Source organism: Saimiri boliviensis, chromosome 2 (genome assembly GCF_048565385.1).
Source record: "Saimiri boliviensis isolate mSaiBol1 chromosome 2, mSaiBol1.pri, whole genome shotgun sequence".
NCBI classification, from domain to species: Eukaryota; Metazoa; Chordata; class Mammalia; order Primates; family Cebidae; genus Saimiri; species Saimiri boliviensis.
In genome coordinates this window covers 108921721-108936068 of record NC_133450.1, presented here as the reverse complement: position 1 = coordinate 108936068, position 14348 = coordinate 108921721, and the positions used below count along the sequence as shown (strand labels likewise).

Sequence of the window (14348 nt, the reverse complement as noted above, 5' to 3'; positions counted from 1 at the left end):
AGGTTCAAGCGATTCTCCTGCCTCTGCCTCCTGAGTAGCTGGCATTACAGGCATGTGCCACCACACCTGGCTAATTTTTGTATTTTTAGGCGAGATGGGATTTCACCATGTTGGTCAGGCTGTTCTTGAACTCCTGACCCCATGATCCACTTGCCTCACCCTCCCAAAGTGCTGGGATTACAGGTGTGAGCCACCGTGCCCGGCTTTTCTTTTCTTTTTAAAGAGGCAGTTTATGTCTTATTTTACTGCACTGTTACAAACTTTATAGTTTAAGCCTCTTTTCTTATTCTTATTCTTACTATGTTTTGAGACGAAGTCTCACTCTGTTGCCTAGGCTGGAGTGCAGTGGCGCGATCTCCACTCACTGCAACCTCTGCTTCCCTGGTCCAAGTGATTCTCCTGCCTCAGCCTCCCAAGTAGCTGGGACCACAGGCGCTTGCCACAATGCTTGGCTAATTTTTTGTGTTTTAGTAGAGGCGGGGTTTCACAGTGTTAGCTAGGATGGTCTCGATCTCCTGATCTCGTGATTTGCCCTCTTGGCCTCCCAAAGTGCTGGGATTACAGGTGTGAGCCACCGCACCCGGCCCCAAGCCTGTTTTTTTCATGTCTTTTCACATCCCTGAAGTCTAAGTTTTATGTCCTTACCTGATTTCCCTCTGAAAAATATTTTTCCAGATGTTGTGATATTGTGCTATCAATGCTAACACAAATGTTGGTATGCCATTAATTTGACAAACGTATTTTGAGAGTCTTCTATGTGCTACGCATGTTCTAAGTACACAGGAGACAGTTGAGAAAAAGGAGGACAAAGTCCGTTCTTGTGGGACCTTAACATTCTGTTAATAGCGGGGAGACAGATTTTAACCATGAAAATGTAAAAAGGGCACTTGCAAATAGTGCACACGCATAATAATAGAATGTGCTCCAAAAAGCTGCTTTGAGGTGGTAAATTTTTTAGTTGAGTTGTGAATAATAAAAAAGAATGTGAAAATGGGCAGGATAGCATTCCACAGAAAGGAAACAAGTACAAATACAGCTCTGTGCAGAAAGAAATGGGCTTTCATTTTCAGGGAAAGAAAGATGGCCAGTGTGATATGGAGCGGAGTGAGCACAAGAGAGCATGTGAGATCAGGTCAAGCAGTAGACAGGGCCAGGCCATGCCCATCTTTTTTTTTTTTTTTTTTTTTTTTTTTTTTTTGAGACGGAGTTTCGCTCTTGTTACCCAGGCTGGAGTGCAATGGCGCAATCTTGGCTCACCTCAACCTCCGCCTCCTGGGTTCAGGCAATTCTCCTGCCTCAGCCTCCTGAGTAGCTGGGATTACAGGCACGCGCCACCATGCCCAGCTGATTTTTTATATTTATAGTAGAGACAGGGTTTCACTATGTCGACCAGGATGGTCTCGAACTCTCGACCTCGTGATCCACCCGCCTCGGCCTCCCAAAGTGCTGGGATAACAGGTTTGAGCCACCGCGCCCGGCCGGACCATGCCCATCTTTTATTCTTTTCCCAGTATTTGCATGAGAGCTAGGTTATGCCTATCTTGAAGGCTGTGTTAGGATGTCAGTATTTTATTCTAAGAACACCAAAATGACAGTGGAATATTTTTATATGACCTAACAATATATAAAATGAAAAACACTTTTATTTGTGTGTGGAGAATGGACTGAAGGGGAGAAAGAAGGAAAGTAAAGAAATAAGTTGAGAGACTATTGAAATAGTACAGGTGAGAGATAATGGTGGCAAGAAGAAATGGAGAAGGAGGAGAAGTGGTTGACCTTGAAATATAGTTTATAGCCAAGGAGTTGCTGGTGGATTCGATGTAAAGAGAGAGAGAAAAAAGGGATCAAGAGTGACTTGGTTTTTTGATTTGAGCAATTGGATGAACAATAACGCCATTTATGGAATTGGGAAAAACTGGGAGAAAATAAGTTCTGGAGGGGTGAAAATCAAGAATAGAGAATTCTATTGAAGAATACAGAGTAGAGATTGCCCTATTAGCTTGGAGAGGCCCATTTAGACATCCAAGTGGTGATACTAAGAAGGAAGTAAACTGTGAGTCTGGAGCTTGTGGAGGAGGGCACTTTAGGGCTGGAGAAACTCATCTGGGAGTCATCAGCTTACAGGTAACCATGCCAATGAATGATATTACATGGGGAGTGAATGTAGATAGAGTTGTGAAAATTTTCAGGTTTACATCAAATACGTATGGAAATCGTTGAACACTTTCAATTTAAAGCTTTGGGATACATCTGGGAAGGTTAAAAAAAAAATGTGTCCATGAAATGGCTGAAAACCATGCCACTCCTTTCTGATAAATTTAAGCCTTGCAGTGCTCTTTCAAACCGAATATCCTCTGGCATGGTTTCCTCCTCCATGGATCAAAAAGTTTTATGACAAAATAAACAAACATATTTTTAGTTAAGGGTATTAACCTCACAGTGAGTGAAAACCCCCCTGCTTAGATTTGATTAATCTTCCCGGTATTGTTCTAGTAAGATAAATTTTATCAAAGGGAATGAGTATTGGTCTGTCTTGGGCTATGTTGTACTCTTTTTTTCCTGTCACTTAGTTTTCTTTCTTTCTTTCTCTTTCTCTTTCTCTTTCTCTTTCTTTCTTTCTTTCTCTTTCTCTTTCTTCCTTTCTCTCCTTTTTTCTTTCTTTCTTTTCTTAGCTTTCTTGACTGATACGCTGCCACTTAGTTTTAGGAGACCTTTGCATTAATCTGTTTCTCAGTAGGCTGTGCTTTAGGTATGTCTTAAAAACAGGCAGCATAATTTGGGTACATACAAAGAAAATCCCTCTCTCAGGTTACTTTTTAGGATTTGAGTTAACTTGGGAAATCTTGCTAAATGAAATGCTACTTATCTTCCTTCAAAAGTAAGGATTTACTGGGAATGGGATTTTTCTTGTGCTACAACCCTTATGCTCAGTTAGTTCAAACTATTTAAAACAGCATTTCAGAAGATTTAAAACATTTTAGTCTTTGAAAATATTTTAAATTCCATCTAGAATGCTCTGGTAAGCCATAACAATTCTAGTGACAGTGGTAACATTTATCCCGTAAGGCTAAATGTGACCTGTATGTTCCAAAATATTCAGGTGCAGCAGAGCTTGGAAGTGTGTAAATAAAAATAATTTACGTTTCAACTCCAAAGCTAGTTTTGATGCTTTAATTTCATGAATATTCTAACACCTGATATTTAGCCACCTGTTGAATTTGTACAATACATTATGCATTAGCTTTTAAAAGTTTTCCTACCTATTTGTAGTGGTTTTAAATCCAGTGATTATGCAGGACAGCTGTTAAAATTCCTGCTACAGACAGCACTTGCAATGTGCCTAGGTTGGAATCCAGAGTATATTTCTAAAAGGTAAGGCCACTTATGCAAACAACAAACATAACTACAATACCAGTGTCCACCATTTAAAATCCCAATGATTTCCTGCCGTCATAAAACATCTCGCAACACCTGGTCACTTAATACTGTAAAGTATTCATTCATATTTTCGCAATTGTCTTTATAATTTTTTTCTTTTGCTTCAATCAGTATCTAAGGTCCAAATAGTATCCTTATAAGGAATGTCTGTTTTACTTTTGTCTTTAAATCCATGCAAAAAATCTTAAGGAGGATATAGTGTTTAAATAAGATTATAGTATCAAAGAATCCATTGTGTCAAAAGAGAATTTGTTTTGGAGAAAAAAAATCAGGTAACTATGTAGATCTGAAAAAGTTTCATCTGTCAACTTTATGACCGGTGGATGACATGATGCCAAAACAGTCTGTTGATTTTATTAATTTAGTGGAAAACATGATCAAGTCAGTCAGCTCAGGTGTTAGCAAAACTGCAAATTAATTAGCCTTTAAAAAATGTCTTCTATTTGTTGGGTCCACAAATATAGCCAAGATATTTATAAAGGACCACAATTACATACTGACCACAATTATGTATAAGACCATTTAGGCTGGGTGCAGTGGCTTACACCTGTAATCCCACCATTTTGGGAGCCTGAGGCAGGTGGATCACGAGGTCAGGAGATAGAGACCATCTTGGCCAACATGGTGAAATCCTATCTCTACTAAAAATACACAAATTAGCTGGGTGTTGTGGTGCGTGCCTGTAATCCCAGCTACTCAGGAGGCTGAGTGAGGTTTGAGAATCGCTTGAACCCAGGAGGTGGAAGTTGCAGTGAGACGAGATTGCGTCACTGCACTCCAGCCTGGTGGAGTCTCAAAAAAAAAGACCACTTGAAAATCCTTAATAACATCACCTCAGTTGAGTTCTTAGCTTTCATAAAAATTACAACTATAGTGCAGTGCCTATTCTAATTTTAGAGCTATCTTGTAAGGCAACCACATACCATGTATTTCTTATTAAAAATTATAAAATTATATGCACAGATTAGGTTATATAGTTTACACGTGCACACTTTGTATGCATTAGATGTGTGAGGCATAAATTCATGTAACTACATGATGATCATTCTGTTGCTTTGGGATTCTATCATCTGGGTTTAAATTCTGCTCAAACACTTAATGGCTTTACGATCTCAGGCACAATTCTTAATTTTTCTATGTCTCTTTCCTTACATGTGAAAGGAAATGGTAGTCCAGGGTTGCTGTGAGAATTAAATGAGAAAATACTTGTTTGTGAAATGCTCAAAATAGTGCTTTGCACACAGTAAATATTTAATACATATCAGTTATGGTATTTCTTAGCTAATTTATCCATTGTTTCTCAGAGAATTTACTTAAGTGACTTTTTTTTCTTTTTTTTTTTTTTTTTTAGCTAAAGACTATTCTTTTAAATACATACTTTTAGCCATCTTCGGTAGACGTATTTCCAAAATATATTAAATGCTCCATTAACTTATGCCAATATTCTGAACAGTGTAATATTTTTATATTGATTCAAGTTCATTACAAATACTGAACCATTGCCCTGTATTTCATTCTTGTTACAGGGATGCTGCAGTCTGTTTCAGACTGCTCTGAAATGGCCTAAGACTGGTTATGTTCTTGCTTTCACATGTGTAAGCTTCCACGCCTTTCACAGTCACTCCTTCCCTTCCCTTTCTAATCCACCGCAGACTGAGAAACCTGATGAACAGATTTATTAGAATTACACTGAAAGGAAGACAAAGTGAGCTAGAAGGAAGTGGAAATGGCTCTTCTGAATGACACCTTTACCCATTAGTCATGGAGGAATCCAGCTTTATGAGTCTTTCATACTTATTTGTGGATCCTTGGCTACACTTCAAATAGCTGAGATTTTTGGATATAATGTCCATACTAAATAAGTATTAATTTAATAACAGTAGTGCTTTAAACTGAAATATGGTAGAGCCAATTACAGTGCCATTTTGCAGCTTTATTGAGGTGTGTGTGATTGGCAAAACTTGCATCTATTTAAGGTACACATTGTGATGTTTTGATATATGTATATATGGTGAAATGGTTACAACACTCAAGCTAATTAAAATATCCATCACTTTACATAGTTACCATTTTTTGGTGTGGTGAAAACACCTGAGATCTACTCTCTTAGCAAATGTCAAATATACATTAACAACAATAGTCACCATACTATAAATTATATCTCCAAATTTATTCATTTTATAATTGAAAGTTTGTACCCTCTGACCAGTATCTCCCCTTTTCCCCGACACAGTGACATATTCTGAAAAATCTATTCAGAACTTTCCTACAAACAACTAGGCCTTAAACTCTCAGTAGATCTTTGACGCTTTTTCAAGCTATTGTGATTCACTAATGCAAAAAAGAAGAGAAAGCAATACTCTGTCCTCCTGCCTTGGTCACTGCTATGGTTTGAATGTTTGTGTCTCCTCCAAAATTCAGTTTAATCCCCAATACAAAGGAGTTAGGAAATGGGGTCTTATGGAAGAAGTTTAGGTCATGAGGGTGAAACCCTCATGAATGGGTTATTGTCCCTATAAAAGGCTTACAAAAGTAGATTAGCTTGATTTCTTCTGCCATGTGAGATTACAGTGTTGCTTTGGAGGATGCTGCATTCAAGGTGACATCTTGGAGGTGGAGATAGATAGGGCCCTCACCTGACACCAAACCTGTTGGTGTTTTTATCTTGGACCTTCCAGCCTCCAGAACCATGAGAAATCAATTTCTATTCTTGATAAATTACCGAGTTTCAGATCTTCTGTAATAGCACAGAATGGACTACGAGCTGATTTTAGACTCAGGATTACAAAACAAGTCAGTCCATGAACATTCATTTATTGGTAACTTGAATCAGTAAATTACAAATTATTTTTTTAAACAGGAAATAACAATATAATGGATACCCAGTTACAGATAAAATTACCCATGCCCATCCATAGTGATCCTTGCCCTTGGGCCTGCCTCATGGGTAAGCACTCTTGTGATGAGTGTGTGAACCTTTTTTGTTTTTCATTATGAGAGACTATATATTGAAGGATGTGTTCTGAGCTAAAAGGCAAATAAACTGATAACTGACAATATATAAGCTTAAGGAGGTAACTGAATGACATAAAAGTTCAGAGTGAATTGCATTTTAAAAATAGATGGTAAACAGGCTGGGCACAGTAGCTCATGCCTGTAATCCCAGCATTTTGGGAGTTCGAGGTGGGAGGGTCACTTGAGGTCAAGGAGTTCGAGACCAGCCTGGCCAACATGATGATACCCAGCTCTACTAAAAAAAAAAAAAAAAAAAAAAAAAAAAAAAAAATACAAAAATTAGCTGGGCTTGGTGGCATATGCCTGTAGTCCCAGCTACTTTGTAGGCCCAGGAGGTGGAGACTGCAGTGAGCGGAGATCGTGCCACTGCACTCCAGCCTGGGTGAGAGTGAGACTCTTGTCAAAGAAAAAAAAGATGATAAGTACTAAATTGCTATAGCATTTAGATTCCATTATACATATTTTAAGCAGTCATGTATATAGTTTAAACTGCTAATGCTTATGTCTACTAAGACCATGATCATTTTTGTATGTTTAACATATGCAAAGGCGTACATGGCTTTTCAAAATTCCTTTAGGATTTTAGGGGCTAGGAAAACAAGTTAGAAAACATGGCATTAGAGAATACATCTAGAAGTGAAAATGCTGGGTTACAGGGCACAGGCAACTTAAACTTTACAAGATACTGCAAATTTGCTTTCCAAAATGGATATACCAATTCAGGTTCCAGCTGTGTTTCTTCTTCCTTGCCAACACATGGTATATCTTGCCCTTTTAAAACATCTTTCAGAAAGGAAGGATGATTCAAGTATCTTGAAAACTTATTCATGATACATCTTCCGTTTCTTTCCACAACCAGCAGGCCAAATTGATTAGTATACTGTACCACAGTGGTACCCCCCACAAGGACAACTAGTGAGTCCTGGGGTGGCTGGGAGTCTGGGTGGGTTGCCTTCTGATGCTTTCAGGCTGTTCCGAGAAGTGAGAGTGGAGCTGTAAAAGTGTGCCCTGGACAGAGAGCAAACTCAGACACTCACTACTCCTGGCGGAGGAGTTACCGTCCATCACAGACAAGGCGGGGTCTACAAAGCTGTGAAAGAAATATGCTCCAGGTGTCCAAAGAGCAGGTAGGAAGCCCATGTGTGAGGCCCCCAGATGTGGCTAGTTGAATTTGAAAGGGTTGGGAGCTGGAGGTGGGAGGAGGGCTCCCTGCAGCCTCTAATTGCATTCACATAAAGTTGGTGGCTGTTTACTCTTCATTGGTGTCTCACCTAGCCGTAGGATTATGTAAGGGAGATTACAAATTAGAGCATCACGATTTTTAAATAATTGTAATAAACATCAATTTGAATTTGAAATTACTTCACATTATTTCCCAAAGAAAGAAAAGGAAGTGTTGTTAAATTTCTTAGTTTCAACTGCATTAATTATTGGTTATCTTTAAAAAAGACCTAAAAATTATTGCCTATTTGTGGGTGTTTCTCATTAGTGACAGTATTAAAACATTTAATCAAATGTTAATTAAATCAATTAAAACATGCGGCAAGATTTTATTTGAAAGTTCCATACAAATTCAATATATTTTCCTCAAATCTTCTACATTTTATTTTTGACCAATTATAGTAAAAAAAAGTAGTGACTTTTTTCCTCTAATACCAGTATGCTGTAAAATATTTTCTATGTGTGCTATAACATGACAAAGGTTGGGAAACATTAATACAGACAATGTGATATGGTCCCTGGGTATTATTCACATCTGCTGTTACTCCATTAGCACTGTATTATGTTACTGGCTTCATAAGGATCCAATCTGATTCATGCTTTAAGTCCCAAGCAAGTTTCTGCAGCTTTGTGTTCAATTTCTGCAGCTTTGTGTTCAGCTGTAAGCACATTATGCCTCTCAAGCATCACTCCACCAATTCCCCAACTTCTTGATTACTAGGTAGTGGGGGAAATGGAAAGTAATTTTAGATAGATAAGTAAATTTCATATAGTTTAGTAAGCTATGTTTTGAAAATATTTAATAACTTTGTTTAAAGATGATCTCGTGTATCTGAGTATTGCGCTAACAGCGATGGAAAATTTCAATGAAGGATCAAAGTTTTACCTAGCGAAGTTCAATCCTTCATTTTAGACATGAGCAATCCAAAGCTGAAGAGGAGTTTGTGCTAGCATTACAGCCAGAGCTTAGACTAGAAGAAAGCAGATGTCGAGCCTCCCAAATTTAGCACTTTACAACAACCTTAACTTGCATGCTATTCTTATTAGTAGACTTTCCTTTTTCATACATTTTTGCGTATGTCTTAAATATATACTTAAACATGTTGATTCACTCAAAGGAGTTAGATGTGTCCAGAAAGTAAGGAAGTGGTAAGTATAAGTACAATTCTTTGTGAACACCAGATTATTCCAAGATAAAGCTGTGCCTGGAAGAGTCGAAGGAAAATAAGTCATTTTGTTTCCTATGAATAAGAGCTGTGAGTCTCAACAACCAAGAATAGAGATTAGAATACCAAAACAAAGCAATATAGGGGTTTATGAAAAATTTAATATTGGCATATGTAAGTATTTTTGCATTTGGTATAGGAATCTTTAAAAGTAAAAGGCTCCTATAGTCTATAAATTAAGTTTTACCATATTGATAATGTATTCTAGGTGCATAAGATAGTGAGATTTTGTGCTAAGAAATCCATTGTTTGCTTTTAAGCTTGTATTTTGTCAAAGTAAATTTTTCTAAAAAAAATTCCTCCAATTAAGCTAAGTCTTTTCATAATGTATTCTCAAATTTAAGCTTTGCTGCACCAGAATACAACAGGAGCTAACACATTATTATACACACTATAAGGATTATTGCAGTTTATTTAACACTAAAAGTAGTCATGCTTCATATACAATAAAATATATTACAATGATCATTTTTAATGCTTTATTCATTGATTAAAAGAATATACATTTAACATAAACCATACAACATCAGTCATCAGGTCAAACATTCAGCTGGTTTCCTTACAGTTTCTGTCAGGAGTTATTTTATCTGATCACATTTATAAGATAAAATCTCACCACATCTGGCATTTACACACACTGTGCCAGTGGATTCACACTACTGATGTACATATAAAATCCGCATGGTATGTGCTCACTGGAGACAAAACAGTGCACACCTGTCAAAAGGTCATTTTAATATAAGATGGCAAAACCATTTGTAAAACACATATAAACTTTTTCCATAAATAGAATCATATCTGGACATCTGTTGCATAAATTGTGTTTCCAAAGCTTACAATAGAGCAGCCAGGTCTCAGCACTGCTGGGCACCCACGTTGGCTACTTACTTTATTATTGCAGACTGTCCTTTAACATTAAATGCACAACATTCGTACCACTTAAAACTGGGGTCAGGTGGAAGTCTCACAGAGACCACGTCTGTACCGCGGTTGCCCTGAAACAGTTAATAGGCTTTTAAAGCCTCTCAGATATAACAAGGTTTTAAAACATACTTCATGGAATGTTCTTCATGTATCATAGCAGCTCATACTGTGATAGAACAAGCTTTCGGTTTCTCCTTTCTTTCCTTTACATTCTTCACTATTCACAGTGAAACAGGTGCATGTTTTTTTTTCTTTTTTTTTTTTTGTTTTGTTTTTTTTTTCAGAGTTCTGAGGTTGCTGACTGAGCCACAGCACAGCTGTGTACCACAGGTCGAAATTCGACCTTAAATATTACAATCTAGCAGTTATCTGGCTGGCCAGAGTGGGCCGGCCCCTGCCAGCATGTGGGCACTTCTTCAGTAAGTCTATTCTTTGGCAGCTGACACGCGTGCTGACAGAGAAAAATCCAGTGACTTGTTGCTAGGGATTTCACGACTAATGTTTTTGCAAGCATGTGTGTTTACAACTCAGCATTTTTATTTCCTTTAGGAGGTTTTATTTTAAAATAGTTTCTTTCTTCCTCCACTATTTGAAATCTGGGCTAAATGAACGTGTAATTGATGAATAAAATTATGTTAGATATAGTTAAAAAAGCCAGCAATTTGAGTATTCATGTTTATGTAAATGCATTTTTTTTAACGAAAAGATTAAGCAATGTTCTAACCTAGTACTATACAAAGTTGAAAATGGTGTGGTGATATCAACTATTCGATATGTAATGAAAGTTAAAGTCTTGGCTTTTCTATTACAGATAATTCATTTGGGATATTATCTATCTTCTTCCATTTGGAATCAAAATTACTGAAATGCTATCAGAATGCATGGATGCAGTACACTGCATATAAATCTACCAGGCTATGGATTTATATCTATATATGTATAAAAATATTTTGGCTCCTGAGCTCTGAACTCTGACACACAAGGAATAAAAACGTCAAAAAGGCAGAGTAACTCAGTGAAAAATAAAGTTAGCCAGCAACCTCAGACAATCTTCGGCTGTGTATCTTTAAGGTTTGGTAACAAGTCCATTAACCGTGAAAGCCCTATACATTGTCACTTTGAACTTCTAAACCAATACCCGACTACGTTCTTTGATCAAGAAGTAGAATATACATATATAATTCTATAAAGCTAATATTGATTAAACATAGCACAAAAGGATTAATTCACACTACTGGAAAAAAAAAAACTTAATAGGACCCTACTTGCATATGTAACCACAGGAATTTTACATTAAAAAAAAAAGCTAAATGTCTTCACTGAAGCTTTGCATCTCTCTGTAAAAATGACGATTTGGTTCAGTGAAGACACTGAGTGATTCGATGTCCATGACTGCATGCCAAGGTTGACCCAGGCCCAGGGATACCTGCTCAATAAGGTTATGCACTGGATCTACATCCTGGTCAGCCAGTTCACCTTGGTCAAAATCAATGCTTTCTTCAGTGACTTCGAGCACTTTCAGATCAGAGCCCCGAAGACGAGCAATGGCAATGAGGTTGTGTGCCCAGACGGTGTAACCTGAAAAGCAAAGGACAACACGGTCATTTCCTTTTCTCTCTGTTAAGTTTGTCTTTTCCTCATTCTAAACTTCTAGAGAAGCTTCACATTTGTATCTCACTTACCGTTTTGGTCTTTTTCCTTTAGAAATATATTGAAATTGGAAAAGGAAACATGATTGTATATCCCAGAAAAAAAAAAAAGGCTAGAAGTTTGATACTATGTTCAACAATACCACTGTAGGTGGTGAACTGGCAGGTGATCTAATCCTTTATGATACTACTTCATTCAGTAACATAGACATTTAAAGTTTAAAGTATATACAAATACATTTTATAGCTTTGGGTAATGATGTACCATAAGGATAACATTTTTAGTTAATATATACACATATCAGTTAACACGTTATAAACTGGTATTTTTCATTTGTGAAAAATGATGTATAATGCTTCAAAAAGTTACGAAGTGACACTTTAAAGGTAACCTGTTAATTGTCAGTAGCAAATATGTAAATTATAAAACAATCATGGGAATTATATGCACCCACTTCAGAATAATAACTGTTTTTGGGAAGGAATAAAGGGGAACGAATGGGAGGACCTTTAGCTTAAAGAAGAAAAAGGCTTTATGAAGACTGGCTTAAATTAAGTTTTAAGTAACCTGATATTTCTTTGCTGCATTGTGTTTACCACTTTCAATACTGATCTAGTCTTTTCTACTACCTCTAATGACTGGCATAAAGCAAAGACTTGAAAAGCAAGACACACATTCCCAAACACAAATGCAGACTAAAAAAAATCACAAAACAGTGCTAGTAAGACAGCTAATAACAGAGTTTAAGACATTCTTGTAGTCTATTCTGTAATGATCTTATAAGTATCTGAAAAGGAAGTAAATTTATTTTTCAGAATACCAACTCTCTCTCAAAATGAGAACAGGCTACATTAAAATGAAAGCATATCAATGGAACCATCGTTAAAAAAATTATACAAATTAATACTTTGATACCAAGAATCTAAAAGATGAGGTAGTGAGCATGAAAGAAATACATTCTCTTCCCCCATGCTATGTTTCTGAGGGGTTGAGTGATTAGAGAAAATATATCTATCACACATATATATATATATTTTCATCTGCCACAGGTATGTATGTATGCTTTCTTAGCTAAATTAATTTCATTATTTTTTTTTTGAAATACTGCCATTCACATGATGGACAAAAAAGTAACAGGGAAGCTGGAGCAGAATACTTAGGGTTGAATATGATTTTCCTTTTGTAAGTGCTATATCTTGCAAACTTTAAAAAGTGTAAGAATCTGTACATCAACTTGATACAAGATTTCTTGGTACTATAAAGGTCAGTGCTAGCTCTTTACTGGCATAAAATGTTTTCGGTATAATTCCAGTATCAGATTATAATGAACATAATTACCTACCATGAATTGCCAGAAGAGAGAGCTTTGTGCACCTCCATGCTAATAAAACCAACGGATCTTCATTTCGGTTGTCACTAAGATCTGGAAAACCAGACGTGTCAATCACATCATTCATTAAAATAAAATGAGTTAGGAACTTGTCATATTGCCTGGATATGAGATCAACAATAGCCCCTGAAACACAAGTGATATAGCTATCAAAATGAATCCTCTCTAGTGGTATACTAGGTTTCAAAATCTTTAACATATCTTCACTCTTGATATCAAAAGCCATTATGTAGACCCGAAGGCTGGTGCTCTTTCGTGACAGGGTTTTCCAATGCTCATCATTTGGCATGTTGTCTAGAGACTTGTGCATTACGGAAACATTGTGAACCAGAAGAGACAGTCGCTGCAAAGGCACATGGTTGCTATCAGTTAAGACTCTTGCCATCTCAGCTGTAAAGTCGCAAAAATCCAAGGCAAGTGAGTGCAGATTCACAAATCGCTCCATTTCAACTGCAGTAATAAGAGTGCTGTTACCAGGAATATTATTGTCCAGTAAACTCAGGTGCTCCATGGTGTTGGCAACAGCATTAGAGAGAGATGACAGTGATGCTGGGGTTACTATTTCCAGCATAAACCCACAGGACAGCCATTTCATTTGCCTACTATTACTCAGGATTTCTTCAAACAGTTGCTGAATTCTGTAAGGAAAACACATGCCACAGTGATCCCATTAACATTTAGTTCTAATCTTTTAACACTGACTTTTGAAAATAGGCAATGAAAAGCATGCAATTTTGAGATCTGTTTTTTTTTCATTAGCTAATTTCAACCCACAGTAAACAGCATTAAAATTCACATTAAAATATAATGAATAAGGTATATTAAACATATAGATCTATTAAACACATATAAATATGTTCCTCATCCAAGCAAAGCACCACTTATACCAGTAGAAAAGTAGGATGACATACAAAGGCAAGTAGAGAAATAATTTTAAATAGCAATAATTATCCACTAAGTTCTCTGATTTGTCTTAATGATTTATGAGATGGAATGGCATAAGCTGATCACTGCATTTCTGTTAAAACATTTCCAGGACCTATGTTCCTTTCAGGAAAAAAATCATTACTCTTCTGTTTCTATCTTATAATTTCTTAGAAGAAACAAATTGTTATTAGTATAATCTCCTTTCCACTAACCATATAACTTACTGTTTAATTTTTTTGCCATCTGGGTCCACCTTGCTGAGGTATGTATTTGACAAACTTCCTTGCTGTTGTAGAATGCTTATGTCTCCAAAAAGACTAAACTTCTGAAGGTTTCTACAAGAAAAATCATTTAAAATGATTTTCTAAATAATTTATACATAAAATATAAATATAAAAAATAAGAATATGCAAAAGGGATACTCTAACAAGGTTTCTATTTTACAACTGACTTAGAATCCAGTTAAATACTTGTAGATTGATTTATACACACATTCAGATTTCTTTATACATACAAAACACCATGATACAGAAGTGGCATAAGCTTTAAGTAGCAAG

The 14348-nt window shown here is 36.5% G+C and overlaps 1 protein-coding gene across 1 annotated transcript in view; it reads right to left on the bottom strand.

Annotated features, from left to right (window-relative positions):
* Positions 1 to 4720: 4720 nt before the first annotated feature.
* The window catches only part of FBXO33 (F-box protein 33), a 47208-nt gene continuing 37580 nt past the window's right edge, over positions 4721 to 14348 (bottom strand). The window contains exons 2-4 of the mRNA XM_039469396.2: positions 14016 to 14126; positions 12817 to 13502; positions 4721 to 11402 (exon numbers count right to left, since the gene is read on the bottom strand). Coding sequence (XP_039325330.1) covers positions 11131 to 11402; positions 12817 to 13502; positions 14016 to 14126 — 1069 coding nt within the window. The 3' untranslated portion in view covers positions 4721 to 11130. The remainder of the gene's footprint in view (positions 11403 to 12816; positions 13503 to 14015; positions 14127 to 14348) is intronic.